The sequence below is a fragment of the Melozone crissalis genome, unplaced genomic scaffold (genome assembly GCF_028551555.1).
Source record: "Melozone crissalis strain CALT ecotype California unplaced genomic scaffold, PUWL_Pcris_2 ptg000013l_1, whole genome shotgun sequence".
Lineage (NCBI taxonomy): Eukaryota > Metazoa > Chordata > Aves > Passeriformes > Passerellidae > Melozone > Melozone crissalis.
Window position 1 is genome coordinate 25972952 of NW_026535791.1, and position 23223 is coordinate 25996174.

Consider the following 23223-nt stretch of genomic DNA (forward strand, 5'->3'; position numbering starts at 1 on the left):
AATGAGCTAACGTGTTAAACTTTAGGCATATAAACTCTCTCTTGCACACTGCAGCAAGGATATAGCCAAACATTGGGTATGTCTTTTTTTGAAAAGAGCATTAAATTTTGTTTTTTTCTAGTCACTAGAAAGACTGAGGAAGGAAAAGTATAGGTTAAATTAAAGGGCTAACACTGCCAGTAAAAGATGAAGCACAGAAGTACAGAATCAATTACAATTCTTCTAAAGGATGGTATAGCCTGGCATAAATCTTGACATGTTACAGCCTGCACATGCCTGTCAACACCAATCTATGACTACAAAGACTGACTGGACAATCACTGTTAACACTGCCTGGGGTTATTCACCTCAGCCCAGAAAAGGCTATTCACACTAATACCTATACAGTTTCAGGTTTACATTAGGTGTCCAGATGCAGACTCCCTGGATCACAGTAGTAATATCAAATTCTTGGATAAACTGCTGCAATTCTTTTGTATGTTACAAATTGTTCAGCTTTCCTGTAGTGATACTGAGCTAAGAAGTGTCATGTTGAAGAGGGTACAATCAAACCACTTAAGGTTAACTAGATTTGTGATTTCAAGTAAGGCTGATTTTCTGTAAAATCTGATTTTTTTTAAATGAGAGTGAACAAATGCAACTTTCAGGCACCTTAAATAAACATCCTTTTTTATGGAGAGAAATAAATACTCTACTTTGTAGGAGAAGAAAAAAATCCCAACAAACAACTTTCTGGCCAGGTTTTCCTCCATCAAAGAAGGGAATACCAGTCTCCTACATTAGCCCTGTTTACCAGACTCACTTATTTCAGCTCTATTGCTGCCAAGTGATACTCTTCACTTACCAGCCAGTTTGCAAGCTAGGACATATGTGTTCCCAAACTTCAAAACAAGTCCTCTACCAGCAGAAAGCAGTCTGAGTCACCTGTTCCTGAAAACAGCAGATACTTTTCCCTCAAGAGTGAGTTCTCCAGAAGTTGAGAGAAAAAATTGAGAACTCTATTGTTCTTAGCTCAGAGAGAACAATAGCTTTGTTCTGAAAACTTTTTTCCCATCAGAAAAACAAGATACAGAAATAGAAAAACAATTTTTCTGATCCCAGGAAATGCCCCTTCTCCCAAGCAATTATCTTTGCAGCTCTGCCTCTGGCCCGCTGCACCTTAAGACCTCCCTCCTCACAAGCTGCACAAAACAATTGTAAAGCTGTGTTGCCACCTTACTGCAAAATTCCCACACCTTCTCATGAGCAGCTCCTTGCAGCACCGACTCCTTTTTCTTCACAGCACAACCAACTCCAACTCTCTACACAGCACAGCCAACAAACTCCAACTCTCTCCTCACCCAGCTACCCCACTCTTTTGTGGCACTCGTCCTCTCATTGGACACAGCTGTGGCCTGTTAAGGGCAGGGCTGTTCCTAATCTTTGGTGATTAGCACAGCTGCAACTCCTCAGGTCTGAGATTGCCTTCTGCACTATTCTCTTACATTCTACCCCTCCACAAAGCTGTTTATACCAAACACACATCCAGTTCAGTCTTCTAGATGATCCTGCTGGTTACTCATCAGAAGACGGTCTGGAGGATGCCTGCTTGAGTGCAGACTTCAAGCTCCATGGCCTAGAGATGCCCAGTTACAAGGCACTCTTTGGTTCAGCACACAAACATTATCAGAAGTGTCCTGTTGCCATGAGGAACTCACCCCACTGTGGTTCTGCTTCTGTAGTTTATTCCCATGTGTTGTTTCACCCCCTTCCTCTTCAAAGCTAGATACACAAAGTTAATCAAATTACTATTCTCAACATGCATATATACTGAAGTGTTACAGAAAAAAAAAATACCTTTAAAAAATTCATCTTCAGTTAAGAAGAATGTAAGATTATTATCCCCAAGAAGAATATCTATCCTTGTACTCTGTGTACTTTTACAAATCCTGCAGGTTTTCTTCCCCACAACTAGAAACTAAAGCCAGATCCTTTCCATATTTTATGTGAATGATACTATTGAGAATGAGATTGGTACTTGAAGGGTAGAAAAATAAAACTAGCCAGAGGCTATGGGAAATGCAGCAATGACATTTATTGGAATTTCTTCAGGCATTACATGAAAAAATTTTAAAGTGAAACAGAGGATAAAGCTCATTCAGTGCATCTTTAAAAAAAAGATGTATCTGAATAATCTTGGTTCTTTGTAACAGATGCTGCTGCAGTTCCTGGGATTAGATTTTTATGTACACATCAGCTAAAACTCACTCTGAACCAAACTGCAAAGAACTGCTTTTTCACTTGGCATTTCCCCATCTAGTACAATACGACATTCTTGAAATATCTAGACAGATTCCACATAATTTTATACACAGTGTTAAGACCTTTCACCCCAAATGTAAAAAGAGAGACTGTTAAGTAAATCAGTATCTTTAATCAAATAAAACATCATGGAAGTAAAAAAACAACAACAAAAAACCCAGGAGAGCCGAAGCCCCTGAGTTCCACAGCAGTATGCAGCAAGTAAGCATTGCTGTTTCTCACTTTTATGGTAACATAAAGCATAATACTTAGAAAGCCGTGGTATTCAGTCCTTGCTTTCTAAACTGGACAATCTGATGTGAAAAGACACTGCTGTATTTGGCACTTCGCTTAATTGGTTTTCTTAAAAAGAGTGTTTCCTGAAATACAGTATAAACAGAAAGGGATAACGTGAGCCACAGTAAAATGCAATTAAGGGTTCAGACATGCACTCCAAAATACTTGTCTATTTCACATTTGTCTAAGCTTTCTCAAAAATTCCACTCAAAAACATTTTCAAATCTATACGCAACTTTTTATATCTCTATAAACATAATTTCTCCCTTGAAATGAACAGAGTTTATCCCGCCTTTTGTCCAGAACACACAAATTCATGACTTCTGTTTAAAAAAAAAGACCACAAAGTAGTATTAAAACAGGAATAGCCTGGCAACTGTTATTAAAACTGTGCCTGTACTTCAGGATCCCCGTTGAAATGTATAGCCACTGTATATGTGAAAACTGAAAGGTACATAATATCTGAGACTTGCTTGGTCCTCTCTTGTGCACTCACACTTAACTTCCTGCAACCTACCTCAATTTTCTTCTCAAACAAAATTTAAAACAGCTTTCTGCATCCCAACCCAATTAGACAAGGCTTCTTGCAGCATTTCTTTGGTTAAATGAGAGCCCCTGACACACCTAACTCTTACAACAGACAAGTCTTGGGTGGAAAATTAACATCAGGATAAATCCCATCCCACTGTTGTGCTTCCTTTTTCTCCATCAACCATCACCACCAAGCCCAGGGCAGGTGGAAGCAAACAGGCCAGGAAGAAGTGGCAATCACTGCTAGCTCTTGCCTTTGCAGACACGATTCCTTAGCTCTGGGCAATGGAGGCGGAGCTATGATGCGATGCTTGCTCGTTTCCAGTTCCAACATGCACCTGGAATTGCGCTGCTGACTGCTGCAGCCCAGGCAGCGGGTGGCACTACAGCTCCCTCTGTGCAAACCATGTCACTATACTGGTTCTGCTTATTGGTCTGTGCTCACAATGTCAGTAGAAATAAAAGAGAGGCACGCATGAGTTCACACAGGTTTTCCACAGAAGATGTGAAACATGCTGCTCTTTGGAGGGAAAATTACATTCTCTTTTCTTTTTTCTTCAAGTATTATTCAACATATTCAATATACATATATATAAAGACACATTATCCTCATTTCACTACAAGACAAGCACATCCAAAGTGAATTTGCAGATCACCATTATCTTTGTCTACTCCAATTTCTCCTTTCCTTTAGGTCAACTCTAAATATACATCTACTCATCATAATTACATGTGAGAATCCTTTATTTCGCCCTTGTGATTTATTTACATAATCATAAAAAAATTTATAGCCTGAATTTGCATTCTGACACTTGAAGGCCCATCTGTAGCTATGAGTGTCCCAGCACTATTTTTGGGTAATACCATTGCCTATTGCTAAGTAGCTATTGAAAGCAGCATACTCATTTTTTCGTTCCCTTTTTGTTTTTGAAGAAATGCTGCCTAGAAAACCCTGGTTTATGGCTTACTCCATATTTTATTATTTGGGTTGTAGTTTACTTCCTTCAGGAGCAGTTCACAGTCAGACAACACTTCTGCTGGCAAATACTTGACTATCTGCTCAAGAGTCTTTTGATATGTTATCTTCTCCTGTTCCAGGGACTGAATTGCAGTCTTCATTTTATTCTCTCGTGTCAAAACAGTCTCCAGGCTGGCTTCCAGACTCTGAATTTTAGCGTGAGCAACCTGTAAACAATAACATTATAATAAATTCATACATTCTGAATAGTTTTCTTTCAATATTATTATATGGTATCATAATATTAAAATTATGATGTTTTTACGTAGCTACTTCTAAAAGACATCTGTGTAGGCAGACAATGCAAGGAATGCACACTGTGTATCACACACAAAATCTCTCATAGTGACCCGATCAATCTGAAGAATTTCTCCAAGCTTTACAGAGGAAAGGAGACATACAAATTGCAGTAAGCAAGGGACAGCTGAGAGTAACAAGGAACTGGAGCCGGAGGGAGAAAAAGGAAATCAGCAGCTGAAGTAGCACTGGAAGACATGACCTGTCTGACAGAGACGGAACAAGGGGAACCCTCTGTGATAAAGTAAGTTAGGATGAAGAGACTGGAGGGAAAGAGAAACTCAACATTAAGTCTAGAAGCAGACTGTGTTCCCTATTCTCCAATTAAAAATCTACAGCTTCCTCTGACTACTCAAAGAAGCCCTGGACCACAGCAGCAGCAGTTCCCTCTGTGGGTACTGGAAGAATTCTGACTGCTCCTAGGAAAGGGTATAAGCAGAGGAATGAAGAAGTTATGCAAACAAAAAGGTGAAGAGGTTAAGCACTGAGAAAGATACATTATTGTAAGGCACTCTGAAAGAGCAGGAAAGCTTTCATAGAGCCTTTCAAATCAGCCACTCAATTATTCTATGCCTTTGGTGCATTTTCAGAACAGAGCTAAAAGCCACAGCTGCAGTAAATAAATAAAGAATAATAAGAAAAAAAATCAGTAATAGTAAAAAGTTCAAGTGATTCCTGTTTTCAGTATCAAAAGAACACAGCACCCTTAGCCCGTAAACACAAAAATTATGAGGACTTGATCTGCCCTTTTTTCCTACCATTTTTCTGTTTCAGAAGCTGAAAGTGCTTTCTGAGCTCTTTGCAATACTTGTTCAAATTAACAAATATAGCAAGAAATAGCCTGATGATGAAAAAAACAAGACTTTATCTTTCAAGAAAATGCAAGACAATACAACATATTGCAACTGAAACAAGTCTTGGCCAAGCTATGAGACAAAGGGTAAATAGTGAAGGAGGAAGGGCTTTTTTAAAGCACAACTTGACCAGGAAAAGTCTGGTGGGCTTTCAGATGTAATCCGGTCTGCTAGGAGAGGCCACCTTCCAAAGTAGGACTATGAGTTTCAGCAGAAGGAAACAAAACAACACTGCCTACAAAGGCCTGGACCAAAGAAGTCTGCTGTACTATGAATTATTTCTTAAACATTTCCAACAGGGAAGGAGAGATGAAGGGACAGGGAACTCACTTTTCAGAAAGATAAGCAAATTTTGCCAACAGATTTTACGGCAGATAAGGGTAGAGAGATTTTGAGAAAAAACAAATCTAAATCAAGAAGGAGAAGTCCAAGGAATGACAAAGGAGTTAGAGGTATGCCTAGCAGAAGTGAATCACTGTAATTAAGAGTACTGCTCAACTCCACAAGGTCTTGCAGTAAGAAGACTTCTTACATACACTTAAAACAATACTTTTTCCTCTATTGGCTGAATCACAGGAATGACTTCACCATGAGTTTGTAGCCTAAGTTGTTTACCTGTAGCTTCTCCAACAAATCCATGTTTTGCCTCTTCAGATGATTGTTTGCCCTCTCCAGCTTCTCCAGAGGTTCACCTTCATCACAGGGACTCACATTTTCCTGCAGTTCATCCTGAAGAACATGGTACTCTACTTCATAGGCATGGAGCTGTTTTGAAATATCCATCTCAAACACCTGCCATGAGAAGAAAAGACCATTTTTAATTACAGTAGGGAGGACTTATTCCATGTGAATGTTTGACTAATAGTCAACTCTCCCTGATTAATGCTTTTCCTGTTCCCTTCAAAAAAGTATTTTAAGGTGATGCCTACAGTAAGAGCATTAGAACAGAGTTGTAGCCATAATAAATCATAGACTTCAAAATTGGATCATGCCTTTCACAATTACCAAATACCATTTCTTACTACTGAGTTGCATCATCAGAAAAGTCTTATGCAATCCAAGAATTTTGTAACATGACAAAGTTTTATTGACTGTTGCTCAATATTAAGTAGTTCAAGACATAATTTTTAAATCTGGGATTCATCAGATCTCTGCCTTCAAATCTGGATCCTTGACTCCAAGAGCTCATTTACAGACTTCTGTAAAAACATTCTTCATGGTTACAGTTTCCATGTGCTCTATCCCTGCATGATGCGCGCTATTTTTTTATTGGGATACATTAGGGACAAAGCATTGTGAAGACCACAGAACTGAGCTTCTAACAGTGATGGGACATATCAGCCTGATCTGTTTACAAATCTAGTTACAGCCTCTCGGCTTCAGAAAATAACCAAAGATTTTAAGACTAGGATTGGAAGGATGTCTACAGTGACATCAATTTTCTGTTTCTTATCCTAGAGATCACAAACATTCCACCAACACAAGACACACAGAGATTCCCTGACAAAACAAGTTCTGTTTTACTTTCACTGTTCTATTGTATTCAAATGAGATAAAATTTAAATTATGTAGTGTTCAAGCTCAGTAAATACCATTTTCCTCTACATAGCTACCTGATCAATCATCTGTGCATTACAGATCTGCATAATATCAACATTTTTCCTTCATTTCCCCTTATAAGGGGATGGTCCTGGGAACTGTAAGACTGAGCCAAACAACTGCCCCTGCAGCCAGGCTAGGCAGCAGCACAGGATACAGGCAGAGGATGCAGATGTGGAAGGCTGCTCAGCACGAGGGCACACCCCAGGCCAGCAGAGCTGAGCTGCCCAGCCCTGCATGTAACCACAATTCAGCTCTGCAGGCACCATAACCCATTCTTACTCTATCAGACCTGGCTTTGCACAAAGCCATTTCTACCCTGCCCACACAGCAGGGCTGCTCTGCAGCCCATGCAGAGCACTGAACAGATTTAATGTCTAAGAGTATTAGAAGGGTTAAATTACCATCTCTATCATTCCCAGAATCAATGAGTTGTGGAAGACACCAAAGGGCCTGACACAGGTTTAGCATGGCAATGACAGTCCATGCAATGAGGAAATGAAGATTTACATTGTCTAAAAATGAATTCTTCTCTAACAGCACCTGAAAGAGTCAAACCTGGACAAGCCACAAGAATGCACAAGTGTTTACTCCACTCCTGCACATTGACATGGTTTTCTAGAGCTCTTGTGTTATCTCTGAACTACCACCTGAAGGGGGAGCGCTGCTTGAAGTTTCACAATTAAGTGCTAGACAGGCTCACTCTCAATTTGCAGCTTTGATGCAGAGGAAATTAAGTTACAGATATGAAGATTCCAGCCACTGACAGTATTTCTCAAGAAGCTTTACATATCTTCTTCTGAGAAGACTTTTGCCTATAGTGTAGGCATTATTCTTTTAAAGTAAACTGAATACGGGGGGGAAAATGTAAAGGGAAAAACATCCTTACCTGAGTAATAATTTTTTCCATTTGAGGTTTAGTCATATCTGGAATAGTGGTTTTAAGATAATCAACAATGTTCTCAAAACTCTCACATCCCATTATAGATGTTTCTTGACTGCTAAGTAGGCTCAGTGCTACTTTAAATATGACTTCTGTTCCTTGAAGAAAAATAATGTCTAAAAGAGAAAATAATTTAAAATTATTTTAATTTTGAAAATAGGAACTAGAGTCACTGGACTAATACATATATTTACTGGGATGTTATTTGTAATCAATCACAGTACAGATGGATTCAGCTCAGAAGTGCAATCTGTCTTATTTCAATATGAGGATAAAGCAAGAATTTTCTTTCATCTTACATACGTGAGAGAGCATTAAGGAAAATACTGCATCCTTATTATGTCTGTAGCAGTTATCTGCAATAAGCATTTCACCACGGTCTGCCAGAGACTTTATCCAACTGCTAACTGGTTTTAAGTGCTCCTGTGACTGAAAAGAGGCTGGGGGGGAGATTACAACACAACTCTTCTACAGGCAGAACCTGTTCTTAAAAAGAAAAAAATAATTCCATAACCAGTTATATTATTTTCAAAATTCATAGTAGTGCTCTTACTGGCTATAATCTAAGCGCTAAACCCTTACTTTGAGGTATAATTACATGGATAAGAGAGGAAAGTCTGGGCTCTGCAGGTCAGTAGATATAGACTGTACAGAAATGGGAATCTTGAGGACAGTAAATAGAGATTCTGCCTCATGATCAGTGGTGGATTTGAAGTTACTGAGATGAAGGCAGCACATGGGCATTTCCAATAAGCCTCCTGAGCTGTTGGCTCTGTCACACCACAGGGTGTTTGTTCAGGGCTACACAACTGAAGAAATTCAGTTCCTGATCCTGATACTCAAGAGGTCATCCCTGGCCTAATCCAGGATCACAAAGACACTGATGAGGCAGCCATCTCCCTCGAATGCAGCTCCTGAAATTCTCCCTTCTCAAGTCTATGATGGACATTCAAACAGCATAAATATAAGTATGTAGTTTGTGAAGGGTAGACAGTAGCCATTTGTTCCTGGTATATGACAATGGCTCATAAGACACTCAAAATTCAGGAATTCAAAGCTGAATTACACAGTAACTTTTCAATTTTAAAATGGGAACATGCCTTGCTCAGCTTATTTACAGAGAAGTGAACACCAAAACTCCTTCCCATCTTCCCCATCCATAAAAAATACATTTAGGAAAGAAAAAAAACCAAGCAACAAAAAAGACAGAAACATAAAATGCTCAGGTGTCCCAGAATTCAGAAATCCCACTGGGAAACAGATAGACACATGACTGGTACACCACTGAGAAAGAGATACACCAATCATTTGTTCACCTAGACAGCAGCAAAAGGGTTTGCTGTAAATGGAAAAAAACCTTCTGCAACTGAGAAAGCACTGAGTAAAAAAAATTAAAAACTTAAAATCAAACCCAACTAACCTAAAGCCTCTTCCTGCCCCCAAGCCAATACACCACACAAGCTGAGAACCTAACACACTCCAGTATTAAAACATGAGACAAAGTCAGGTTGAATTTCCTAAGAAAGGACAAAAGGTGCCCTATGAAAACAGAAAGATCAAAGGGGAAAAAAAGTATCTGATTTATGATAAAGTACCTTACATGTGCATTTAGATTCTTGGTGCATATACAAGTACAGTGAGTTTTGCATTAATAAATAAATTTAAATTTTTTTAAAAAGTGCATCACCAGAGATTTGACTAAGCTGGAAGTTCTTGTGGATAAGAAAAAAACACAAAAATAATGACTTGACATCCTGACACTGTAAACACTACCAGGAATAATCAATATTTAGGCTTCTGTACTAGATGTTACCCGAAGAGGAGTTTTTAATGAGAAAACTATCTAAATGAAATCAGAATCATATTATGAATTGGAAATTGTTCAATATATAAGTGAATGCCAAAATCAGCCTTTAAGTTCAAATTTGCTTGAATTTTTTAGAAAGCACTTTAGAATCAGAATTCAGAAATACATTTTCTTTTTTCAGTTCGCGAGTTTGGCAAGATGAACTTTTCTATTGATACAAACTGAATACATTTGCATAAAATACCTTTGCAACAATAAACTTTCTGCTGTTTACATTTCAGAAGTCTCTTAGGTAGGAAGAAAAGATATAATTATTTGCTCAAGTCTGATGTTTCAATAAATACCTTTTGGATTTTCCTCTTACAAAGGAGCTGACATCCCACTGTGAAAAGTGTTGCTACTTGCCACACACAACTATCACCCCAAACGTCCCCACCATGTAGAAAACTACCCCTGGAGTGCTTCAAAACACAATGGATATTGTTCTGTTTATTATTTCAATAGAATAAACTTTCTTACCAAACACTCTGGCTACAAATCCTAATGAAAATTGAGATGCAAACAGCGTAAGAAACCACGGTGCAGCATAAAGACTGGGACTGATTTCATTCTCTTCAAGATGATTATACAGGTCTCTGTGATAATCATGCAGAAGCCTTGAGAGCTGATACATCTGAATCTACAGTGCATGAGGGGATTGGAGGGGGGAGAAAGTAAAGAAACAAAAGTTCAGCTTTACTCAGTTTTCCAAATTATTCTTATTTAATTCAAGGGAAATTAGCTTCAGTACAGATGGCACAGTAAAATGAAGCTTAATTGCCTCGCAGGGCCTCAAGTGGTATTTACTCATGTATAAACAACCTGCCACTAATGAATTAAAACCAACAGGGCAGTCAATAACAAAGAACAGTTTGAACCTGATTACTAATGAAGTCTATTTCAGATTCAGAGGCTTAAGGTAAGAAGGGAATATATTGCTCCAACTTTGTCAACAAACCAGAACTTTCAGTCTTGCAGCAATGAAAGTAGCTGTACCTCTTCCAAGATGTCAAAACTCTCCATGAGTTGTGACTAAATTTACACATTTCAGCTTTCATTCTTTGAATTTTGGCCTTATTTTTACTGCATTTAAAAACTCCAATGCTCCAGCCATCACAACTTTAGACAGTTTCTGTACCCACAGAATACATTTAACACAGAGATCTCCCAGCACATCTCCCAGTGGTCCTGTGGAATTTAAGATACTGATGCAAAAAAAGTGTTGCTGTACAACTATAAAAGGTTGCAAGTGAAAGTGGTTGAAAGGTGCTCTTCAGGGCTAAAAATAACTTAGCAGTCTGTGGTAAGTTATTTCCTTGCAATGCTTCTCTCAGAAACCAGAAGATAAGAAGCAGACATATATTGATTAATGGTCAGGTCCAATTTTATTGTCAATAGTGCTTTATGCTTAAGGTGAATCTGTTCCTCAATAAGAAAATGGCTTTAGATTCAGCTATTTTCCTATTTTAGAGTTCATGCCTGTTCCCCACCAAAGTTGAGTGCACTTGAAGCTACCTGTTCATCAGCACTGCACACAAGCAGAGGGATCACTTTCATTTGGGGAAATCAGCTAAATTTGTGCATGCATTTGAGTTCTTGCTTTAATTGTGTAAGATACCAATTAAGCCCAGATTGGACAGCATCAATACAAAACACACGTGTGAAATCAGAATTGCATCACAGAGCAGTAAAACGATTGGGATAGTTCATTATGGACTAAGGATTTAGATTACTACTTTTTCTAGACAACAACTAAAAAATCTAAGTCTAATAAGTTTTCATTATCCTCAAGAATCATCCAACATTTTTCTTCTACATGACTGAAGCCAGTTCTGCCTATAAGCTTGCTCGTGTTTCACTACTGTAAATGCAAAAGAATTTGCAGTACTCTACTCCTACTAGAAAACAACCTAAATACAGTAAGACCCTCTAAGTGTTCTTGCCTAATTTGTCCTGAGCAGACAGAACTTTAACATAAGAACTGCCCAGAAGCAAACTGTGGGGAAAGACAAGTAATTTAATTTAAAAGGCAAACAGTACTACAAGTGGTAAACCTCCTCAAATTTAAGAGTGTTCTTACTAAGAGGTTCTGCCAATGAAACAGTCACACTCATTTGAACTAAAATGTCAAATCCTGGGCATGTGAAAGCCCAGGACAAATCATCAGCTGTTGGAAGTCTACAGTATCACACACACTAGCTTAGCATCTACCAGGGGGTAAGAAACCCCACAAACACACATCTATCAGAATTTGACCCTCAATGGTTTAAAACATATTTGTGCAGGGAAATGGAACAAGAGGAAGTAAAACAATGCTTTTTACGGCTGTTCAGTCTTAATTCATCAAAAACACACTTGTTATAGCATACTTACATCCACAGTCCTCTAGTGTTTTCAGAATAAGCACATACAGTTTCTGTAACTACAATCTATTCCATTGCTCTGGAGATTTGCCAAATAAGCACCTAAAGTGACTGGCCATGAAAAGTGGGATTAAACTCTCCCTTTAGTTTTATTTAAGTGTTTTCTATGCAGGGAACATGGGAAAAAAAGGAGACTTTTCCATCTGTCGCTTTGTTTTCTCTTCCTCCACTGTGGATTACAGAAGTTTTAACTCAACAATGGTATATTCCTTTATAATATAAAGGTTTTATAGCATATTATAATTATTCAAATCAGGGGACAGTTGCAAGTCAAGGTGAAAGATTTCTCAAACTTTAAACCCTAAAATTTATACAGATCTGAAAAATGTTTTGTTTCCCTCCTAAACAGTCTTGAGTATCTATAGCTAGCTGTTAAATAATATTGCAGAGCATGCATCATTGCATAAGATAATTAAACGATTAAAAATTCATCTGTTTTCTTTTTCTGTTGAGGGTGATGGAGTAGAAGACAACAAGAGAAAGAGCTAAAATGAGGAGTCAAGGCAGAGCAGCCTCAAATACAAATGCCTGCAGAATACACTGACTGGCCACTGTGTGTCACTATTGACTTGACTTGGCCCTACAAGAGAGCAATTTACATGCAAGTGCTCACGGACTGAAGAAAAACAAAATCTAATTAATTTTTAAACTCCATCCATATGTGACAAAGTATATCAGTTTTTTTCTGGCATAAGGAAGAGAGAGCAGTGAGGAAGAGAAAAAGAAAGGCAAAACAGCAGGAAACAGAATTTCTGGAGAGATGACAGGACTATGTGACAGGAAAAACTCTGCAAGTTTTAAACTTCTCTGTTTGCAAATTGAGAGACAGTAAAATATACATGTACCTCAAAAGAGCATAAGAAGCTTCATAAGGCCCTGCAGAACTTAAGCAACCCCTATAAGTGCTCAAAAGTAATTTCAAACTCTGGCTTGCTCCAGAAAGGCTGACTTACCTGTAGGGACATCATGTCTGGTCTGTACTGTTTACGGAAGCCAAGGTCATACATGAGGAATTTCAGCATTTCAAAGGCCTGCTCTTCACTCATATGTAGAAGCAGCACTCCAGCTACAAAACTTATACCTTGACAATAACCAACTTCTTTGTCCAGCAAAGAATAGGCTTTCAAGAGGTTAAACAGTGATAGCTGTCCTGCTCCCAGGTGTGTGGAAAAGTAAGGATGTGTAGGGAAGGTCCGTCCTGATGTAAAAAGAGAGGAGTGGTTGACATTCAATTCTTCTGAAGAAAAGCCCCAATCCATCTGACAAACAGCATTTCTCCTCCCTCAGACAGCTTCTCTTTGCTTTCATATGCATTTTGCCTTCAATCACATCAATCTGTATCTTACCACTGATTTTGGACTATACCTTTTGAACCCACTAAATATTCTCATTTGCACAGAACTTGCAGAACCAGCTGTCTGATTTCTCTTTTCAGACAGATGCAGAAGGGCATAAATATGAATGGCATAGGCTAAGAAACCATTTGCTTCCAGGACTCTAAGTGGCATACACACAATGTATCCTGATGACATAGAAAATGGAGCTCATAGAGCAGCATCTATCTTCAGCAGCAGCTTCTACAATGACTGGTGTGTTTTTCACTCAAAGACCCACAAACCAGTGGGAAAGAACAGACTTACCTAGATCTACAAGGATAGCATGCTGTTGAGCAGTCAGCTGTTTCAGAAGTTCTTTGTAAGAGATGTCAGGAGGCTGCTGCTTGTTTGGCAGCCTGTGCCTGACCCGGTGTTGCACAGCCAAAAATTGCCAAATTTCTCCCCGACGACTTTTTGGTACACCTGCAGGTCAGCCAAAAAACAAGAGGCCTAAGCAGAGGGATGGTTTTAGTGCTACAACAAAAGAATTTGCTTGGTCATAATTTTGGCTGAACCACTCTGGAGGATCCCTTACAGAGTGAACTCCACTCTTCAGTGTGTTCACTCAGTAGCCACAGCTCAGTCCCACAAACTAAACATGAACTACAAACTTAAGGGCAATTACACTGAGCATCTCCTGGGCAACTGAGGTACAGAAATCCCTTGCTTTGCCACTTCTGAGTTGTTAGTCTCCTGCAGGAAAAGACGCACAACTACACTCAGAATGTATAATGATCTGTTTAGAAAAGCTGAACTAAATTTGCAAGTGTAAAAATTCAGGGAAGTCCTCTTTCCCTTTGCAAAGGACTGCCCATGTCAGTCCACAGATGTGGGGAGATACATCCCCCTTTGATATCTGACTCTGTAAACCAGCTTTGAAAGTCAAAATGTCAACTCTACTAATACCTTCCAGGTAAACAATTATTTAACAAGAAGACAAGTTAAAAACCATATCCTTGTTCCCAACTCTGAACTGCAATCCAACAGCAGAAAACAGGGTATCAAGGTAAATAATTTGTTGGCAGACTTCTGCAGGTCACTAACAGGAACTGCTTTGTATCTACAACAATTTACTTTGGTAGCAATTTAAACTTCCCTTCTGTACCACAGCCAGATTACACTGAATTATTTTTCAGCATCTGTAACACAGACAGGAGATTCTATGGAAGAGAGCAGAGCAGTGCAATCAGGCCCACAACTGCATTATACTAACAAGACCCTTTGAATATCCTCTTGGCCTATGGCTAGTCCACAGGAATATCTACTTCAAGACAAAATTCCCAGCCTTTCATTCCAGGAAATGAAATACAAAGTGACCATATTCCAGACTCTCCAAAACTTGGCTCTGATTCCTCTAGGTTTTGGGCACAGTCCACAGCAGACATTATGGTCTTGCTGTCTCAGTAAGAAAATAAAATCAGAACATCTGAAACTCAGAATTGGATCCACTGAGCAGAAACCAAAAGGTCATAGCATTGGCTGCAGAGGTTCCAAGTTCAATCTTGAATGTAATGACACATGGAAACAAGATGCTACTTTCAGGAGTATGACTATACATGTTTCTGCATTGCTGACATTGCAACCTGCAGACACAGCAGAACCTATTTTCTGTTCTGCAGAAGGCAGCACCTTTGTGAAAAGAAGGCCATTTTTTGCTACTGGAAAAAGTGTATTGCTGATTTCTGTTGGTATCAGAAGGGAGCCAAAAATATGATCTTGATACTTCAGAACTAAAAGCTCTCCTACATAAATACCTTCTTTTAAAGTGGAATGAATATCTTCCATGTCACATCGGATTTTGGCTCTGCAGTTTAGTAACTTCTTATCCCAAATATTTATGGCATCTTTCTGACATGTGCCAACTTCATCATAGTCCAGTTTTACTTTTCTTGATTGGAGCTCATCTCTGCTTGCTAGAACACAGAAGAAAAAGGAAGAGCACATGGAAAATCAGAATATCAGAAAATTACAAGATAACAAATACACATAACTCCATTCAATGTAGATATATATATCCAACAATCTGGTGATAAATACACCTAGAATTCTTTAGTTTATAGCTTTGTTGGGGACAATTGTCATAAGATGTTGCATATAACAATTTAACTTCTCTTACTGGGTCACGAATATTAGCAATTCATGAAGCACATAAAAATATTTTTTAAGCTGGGGGAAAAAAAATCCACTAAACAAAACCCCACAGCACCTGCTCTGCAAAAACACCTTTGATCATTTTATTCTTGTTTTTATTGAACATTACAACTGTTTTGAGTATGGAAAGTCCCAAACATGTGAATGTTTGTATTAGAGATTTAGGCAAGCAAGTTAGGCAAGTCTTCTAAACTGAAGTCTGTCACACTGATTCCAGTTCTTACATGTCCCTTAAGAGAGCAAGAAGAGCTCCTGACACTGGCATCATCAGGCAGACTAGTGCAAAGAGAATGAACCAGCATGAACAATATCCAGAAGGACACATTTGTGCTGAAGCAAAGAACTCTTGCTGTTATAAACTTAGAAGCTTTGCGGCATAGGACTACCTGGTACAAAGTATTTATTGTGCTACTTCTGAAATAAAGCTGCTTTGTCACCCTGGCATTTCATGGAGAAGCAGTTTTCATTTCCATTACTAAGAAATTAATTCTGGGTATTTTATTATTTATGATGCACATGCAGAAAACCACTCCAGTTCCTCTAACTACAGGTACAAAAAACTGAAACCAAGACTTGAATATGTCTCAATTTAGAGAGATTTGTTTAACTGCCACTGGAGTGAACTGTACATTTCACAACATCACCGCTGAGATACAACTGAGTTTATCCCAAATTCACCTTGATCTGTGCACACTACTTCTTGCAGAAGCCCCCTTTCACTTACAAATGCATCCTCTTTTCCATTATCACCTCTAGGTGAAAGCAAACTCTCGCTCACATTTTATACATCCTGCAAAACAAGACCATCTCTTCCTTTGCCTACTCATCTCACTTCAGCTAGAGTCAATATTGGATCAATCCACAGGATCATTGCCTAGTCCACTACAAAAATTACAAATTATTTCCAAAAGCCCAATGTTACACCTTTGATATCTTACCCACTCAAGACTACAGGGGCCCCTGCAGAAGCAGGTATTATGCAAGGTGCAGCGCACTGCCATAAAGATGGGAGTGTGATCTTACCACAGCAATTTGCAGTTCAGCTGGGGCGATTCCAAATGCTGCCCTACTGCTGTGTGATTTCACCCAAGAATCCCCACACTTGTGAGCAGCATGCAACAGATCCAGACCAGCAGTAGCATATTTCAGTGTGACAATAAACTCCCACATTAACTGTGCAGTTAGCCCTGTGAAAGCCAGCAAGTTTGCCTGTTGATCATACGTGCCCTCCCTAGTACCCCATCCTTCATTGTTTTCAATCATCCTTGTTAACATTTTTTCTAATCATTGCTAGGTGGCTTGCTACTTTTTGCAGCTCTTATGTTTCTAGGTGACCTACTGGAAAAAGGAACTTCTAGCTTCTCAGAAAAAAAGAAAGAAAAAGGAAAAGAAAGTAAGTTTGTGCTACTGACAGAACTTACCTTCTGGAAAATAAAGAATTAATAGCATTCAAGTCTCCTCGACAGCAGAAGGAATAGGAAAAGAGGTTCTATTAATATTTGGTACATAAACGTCAACAAATGATTAACAGAAATCCACTAGAAACAGTTTCAAAGCAATTCAAGCCTTAAACCAGTCTAATATATACAGCTAATAAATTCCCAGCTAGGAATCTGACTTCAAGTAAAGAAATTTCTGCATTTCTGTTACTGCATTTCCCTTTACTGAAATGTACATTTAATTGTAAGCTAGGATGCAAAGAACCAGGTGAACCTATGCTTGTTTGGAATGTATCAGCTCTGCCCATGTCCTGTCCATAAAATGGCCCATGTTATAACAGACCACAGGAAGGAAACCTAGAGATAGGTGTTAGAACAGTTTACTTTTCACCCTTTCAAAATAAGATGATGAATTCTAGCTAGCAAGAGCATCAGTTTCAGCAAGTGTACTCATGAACCTGAATACAAGAATGGAGACCTGCTCCTCAGAGCATGAACCAAGAATGTGGGCTGGCAAATGTGCGCCAGTTTGGCGTTTCCACTGCCAACACTCCTGTTTTCACCATGAATGATCAGCCAGGAAGAACTTGATTTCTACATGTTACAGAATGGAAGCAACTTGTAACTCAGTCCTAAGGAACTGGAGTGATTTAACAGTTTTCAGTACCCTCAGCCACAGGTAAATATAGCAAGGAGTTTATCCCTCAGCAATTCGAAGTATCAGAGGGAATAACATTAAATTAGTCACCACAGCAGATCTCCAGCTTCCTCATGCCACAAAAATAGACTATTTGCTAAAATGGTTTATAAAATGAAGATTTTGGCTGTTCTCTCTAGTTGTTCCCTATGAATCTAGGAGTTTCCACAGAACTGTGTGTCAACAGGGAGACAAACTGTAGAGAGAAACAGCACTGAGAAATGCACTACATGTGTATGAAGTACATTCAAGGATGTATGCTTGCAGGGACACGGAAAGGCTTCTGTCCTGATGCTTTTCTTTCCTCTCCCTGCCTTTCCAGTAAGCTAGCCTAAAGAAGGGAAAAGAGTTAACTGATCTTAACAAGATCATTATGTTTGAAGTAGTATGGTAGTGTGAAGAATCAGACTACCAGACAGGTTATACAGCATAAAGGAGAAGATGAAGGCAGCAGTTGTAGAGAGGGCACTTGGAATTTTCAACTGACACCAAGAGCTGGGTAGTCTATTATACTGTCTATTATAGTGAAGAATTATGTATGCTAGGATAGACATTGCATCCCATCTTTTATTTGTGTGAATCTTGATCAGCCTTAATAAAATGTCCTAGCCAGAAGCTGAGGCAGTTGACAATCAGAATGGTCAACTTTAGATCCCTCACTAACAGCACTCAATTTTCAGTGTACAGTGCTCGTGTTCCAAAAAACCAGACATACCTCAAGAGAAAGTTGCTCAAAAATCATATTTGGATTCAAGCATTAATAAATAACCACTGTGATGTGGTTAATGAAGAACAAAAAGCCTGGAGAGAAAGGCCATGAGCTGCAAAGGACTGAAACGAGATAGAAAGGGTAAGGTTTACCACACCTAAGTGTTCACACAGCACCTGTTCTCCTCACTCCACTTCACATTAGAACTCCTAGACTCAGACAGATACAACACAGACTGTAGCATCCTTTGTGTAACATGCATCCAAAAAGGAAAATTTATCACTTCCTTCTGTCACTAAGATTACTCATTTAAAGTCACGTAGACAGAGAACCTGGTAGACTGTGAGACAGGACTAAGAAAACACAGGTTTTTTCTAGTACTGTTAACTAAAAAGTTACAGAACCACATCTCTGTTTGAGGTGCCCAACACCAGAACAAATTACATCTTCAGACAGCAGAATCTACAATAGCTTTTAGGGGTATTTTCTAAATAGCTAACCTTCCAGCTTCTGGTTTTCTTTTTCCATTCGAAGTAACAGAATTTGTTGATGGATGGCTTTTCTCCACAGACTTTGTAGTTCTTCTGAGTTTTTCCTCTCTCCAGTTTTATCTGGACCATCCTCATTTTGCAATACTAGAACAAGAGGGTCTTCCTCCAGGGGTGGAGCAAGAGGGGATAAAGGTAACAATTCACATCCATCATGACCATCTGCAAAGAATCAGAAAGCGATTACAGTAAACTCAGATTGTTGGACACATCATGAAAATCTATGTCATAGCAGAACAAAAATATCTGTCTTTCACATTCAGTAGTGACTTGCTGATTCCAAAACCAGAGAAAATGCAGTGCAACAGTAGAGAATCATTTTTAAGTGTTTTGTTTACATTAATAAAGTTATATTTAAATCAACTAGAGTTAGATAAAGAGTCACCCAGTATTTCAAACCATTCCCCTGCCAGCTCCATCCAGTTACCCCAAGACATTTATCCATAAAGCCTCCTCTACCGTTGAACTTGTTTACTGCTATGATTTAACATGGGTTCTATATTAAAGCTACTTTTTCCACCTGCTAACCGCACTACAGAGAAAGCTATAGCACTTTGTGGTCACTAACTATAGAGCTTACCACTTGCTTATGGTTTTGATTTCTGCCAAATGGGAATTTATGAATAGCATGGTTTCAGCTATATCAGGAGTTTCTACCTTAAATGGCTTAAAACTGTAAGAATTATTAACACAATCAACAGGTGCTATGTGCACTACAAGGACAAGATATAAAACTTACCAAATACTCCTATTATGTACACAGGTCACGGTAAAAATTTCTTAACTGTTAAAAATATTATTGTCAGTAAGAGACCTGTCCTAATTTCCTTTGCTACAGCAGCTATGGTAGATTGCAATTCATTTGACTTTGATGCTAAAATCCTCTCTTCAAAGCAACAACAACCTACATAGTCTAAAGCCAAATGAGCACAACTGATCTCTGGTGAAGGTCTAGCATGAATATTGTACCACACTGACTCCCTTCTCCCTTTCTTATTATCACATGCTGCAGTTCACTACAATATTAAGTAACAACTGCTTGTTTATTTTCTTTAAAAGCACACACAGACCTGGATGCTGCATCTTGGAAGGAGATTTATTCATAGGTGAAGCTACCTGCAGGAATATTCTCCGCCGCCAGGAGATGCGGCGAGGTGTGAGCGTGGCCCCCGCAGCATTTAGAGATTCACTGCTGCAGAAGGTTGATGTTCTTTTCTTTCCCTCCCCATCACTGAAGGAAAGAAAAAGCAGATGGGGTATTTAAAGTCAGTATTCCTTGTAGGGGAAAAAAAACCCTTTATTAACTCTGTCTAATGTATAACCAAACCTGCAGGAGCATCTGTGGGGAAGCTTAAGAAGGCAAAGCGTGCTGTGTGTGAGCTTCACCTTGAATGCTGAAGTGCCCCATTGTTTCCTTGTGCACAGTGCTGTGAAGTTTGCACTATATACCACCAGGAAGCATTCAAAACATTCATACAGGGCTCAGCTGGAAGCTCAGAATAAAAGCTTAACTTTTTGAGAAGCTAAGAGAGAAACACGGTAATACTTTGCCTCTAACTTTGAAAGCAATGGGTTTTGTTTTGCTACACATCAGTCTTTGGGTGGGATCTGATATAACATCTCTAAAAGCAGAGATGGTGCACCAGTGGAGTACAACAGTCCATTTAGTGCCATTATAAGTGCCATGCTGAGCTCACAGGTGAATATTTCATTGGAGACAATGTTCTGCCTTCTCATATAGTCTCCTTCCTAAGCTTCAAGAAGTGGATGCTTCGCTTGGATAAATGGGGACACATGTCCTCATGTTTCATCAGCTGTAGGAACAGAGACTCTGCAAACAGAGGGCAGATCTTCTCCCCAGATGCCATGTAGAAATATAATTGCATATTAATTTTAATAATTAATAACTTAATCTTATGCTGCTGGAAGAAACAAGGAGAGGATACAGGAAAGCTTTACAGGGAGGACACACCAAATACACCTTTCTACTGACTACTGCCAGGGGAAAAGACATTTAGCTTTCCTAAGTACTTTATCCAATTTCAGAGATATTTCAGAATTTTGCATTTGTGGTAGCAAATTAGGTGCACAGATACTGTATAGCAATGGGCACATTGATTATCTGCCACTAATCCTTCCATGTAAATTCAACAGCACAAGGCACAATTACAAGCTTTTAGGAAAAGAGCATCAGAGGGAGCTGTTTCTACAGCTTCACCTTCATCACAGGGAAAACTGCTATATCAAAACAGTAGCTACATTTAAACCTTCATCCTGTAACCAATTTCAATGCTATAGTGCATGGGTCCTAAAAAGTTAGATGAAAGGAAAGCCCAGCACGTTCACTATGTTTTTAGGGGGAAGGCAGTTGCAGGTGATGGCAGTTTGCAGCTGGAGTCCATCCCCCCACATCTGGCTTGCACAGGAGAGATCTGCAAGGGAGGACTATGAAGTTTCAGCTACACCAGTCTACCAGCTACACTATCTTAATCAGCACTTCATAACTAAAACTCTGTGCTCAATGAATGTGCTGAATTCACCAAGCTAGGACTGACCTTTTTGGTCACCAAAGCTGTCACTATGCTAATGACCTACAACAGCTCCCTGATATTTGTGAGCCTGAGTGACCAACCAGACTCCCTGTCATACCAAGGTATCAGACTCTCCTGCACCCTGGCAGAGAAATAGCCATGACTTCAAACTCACCTACCCAGCACAAGGCACAACCCCTGTTCTAAGAACAGCTCTACCAGCTGGAAGCCCTGGATGACACACGGTTTGAAGTCTCCTGCACTCCTGATTCAGCTTCCATGGTGCCCCAGCTCCCTGTAGCATCACACTATTTATTGGTGGGTGGTCTAAGTAGATCCCCATGCTGCTCTAACCTAAACAGCAACTGTGACAACCTTCTTTGTCTAACTCTGTGTCTCTGATGATGATGGGTCATCACTGCTCATGGTAGCCAAACACAGACTACTTAGACTGTAACATTCTGAACCTCTAGGTGCTGTTTTTCAAAGGTATTTCAGTCCAGCTCTTGGAAATGAGGTACTGAGTTTGGATATATATAATTCTAACTTATATTTCTATTAATAACTGCATCACAGCTACTTCTTATTATTTCAAGTCCTACATATCATCACATGTTATAACACAAAAACTGAGTCATTCCAGGGCTTACTAAACAGACACTACGCAACAAGGGAATGAAAAGTTCTTTTATGCTGCTATGTACAAAAATCTATGTTCAGCTACTGGGCTTCTAGACAGTCCTAGGAATAGTGTTCAATTTATAGCAGCAAAATTCACAGAAAAGTCAGAATAAGAAGGTGGCTATTTTAGGGTATGAAACTAATCTGTTTACAACATTTGAGTCAGGGAGTTTACATTGAGATGAACTAATCACATATGCTACCTCATGAAGCATGCAAATCATACTGCTCTGAAGACCTGTATTTCTCTTGTTAAATCCTCCCTTCAAAAAAATCCCCTGTCACTTTAAGCAACTAATACTAATCACCTTCTCTTTCAAAGAGCTTTCAAATAGTAAGTGATTAGAGAAAAACTTTTGCAATGCTCAGAAACACACCTTGTCATATTAACCCAGGAAAACACCAAGATTTAGAAAGGGAGGGTAGAAAGGGAGCAAAGGGAGTTTCCTCATTTCAAGACAGACAACTCCTAGCTTAGTATCAGATCTGAAGGTGTGAAAAAATACCCTAACAAAGCAAAAGCAGGAAAAAGTCAGAGTAAAATGATGGTGTCTCCTACCCTAATGAAAAGATTCAGGAGGTTGGTGCAAAAAAAAGTTTCTCTAAACAGGGTGGGGGTAAAGAAAAAAAAAATTAGCTATCAGCTCCCACAAAATGAAAAGGTTTATTAATGTGAGTGGAGAGACTAAGCCAATGAATCTCCAAAACAGGAAAAACAACTTCTTAAATAGAGCTCAGTCATTGCCACGGAAAAGCAGAGCAGAGTTTTCACTGCCACCTACACAGACATCTTAGGTGGACATCTTCCCATCTACAAGGCAAATATGCTGCAAGGTCACCTAATGGAAGAATCACTGCAAAAAGATAACAATGTAATATTCTGTATTTAAGACATATGCATCACAACTCAGTTTGGAGAATGATGGTTCTCTGCAGGGCTACTTACCCTACACTTCTGACCCAATACAGAAACCAAAACACATTTATCAGCTTGTATACAATA

At 39.1% G+C, this 23223-nt stretch overlaps 1 protein-coding gene across 4 annotated transcripts in view; it reads right to left on the bottom strand.

Moving 5' to 3' along the window:
* Positions 1–2050: 2050 nt before the first annotated feature.
* TBC1D4 (TBC1 domain family member 4) overlaps positions 2051–23223 on the bottom strand; it is a 99851-nt gene continuing 78678 nt past the window's right edge. For 2 of the 4 annotated variants that reach the window (XM_054271742.1, XM_054271741.1), the window contains 9 exons: positions 20079–20239; positions 18961–19170; positions 15219–15377; positions 13729–13887; positions 13042–13286; positions 10146–10305; positions 7766–7935; positions 5893–6069; positions 2051–4293 (listed from right to left, as the gene is read on the bottom strand). In XM_054271742.1, coding sequence (XP_054127717.1) covers positions 4066–4293; positions 5893–6069; positions 7766–7935; positions 10146–10305; positions 13042–13286; positions 13729–13887; positions 15219–15377; positions 18961–19170; positions 20079–20239 — 1669 coding nt within the window. In that variant the 3' untranslated portion in view covers positions 2051–4065. Of the gene's footprint in view, positions 4294–5892; positions 6070–7765; positions 7936–10145; positions 10306–13041; positions 13287–13728; positions 13888–15218; positions 15378–17036; positions 17074–18960; positions 19171–20078; positions 20240–23223 lie in introns of those variants that run through there. The other 2 variants (XM_054271743.1, XM_054271744.1) reach the window with 2 other exon arrangements.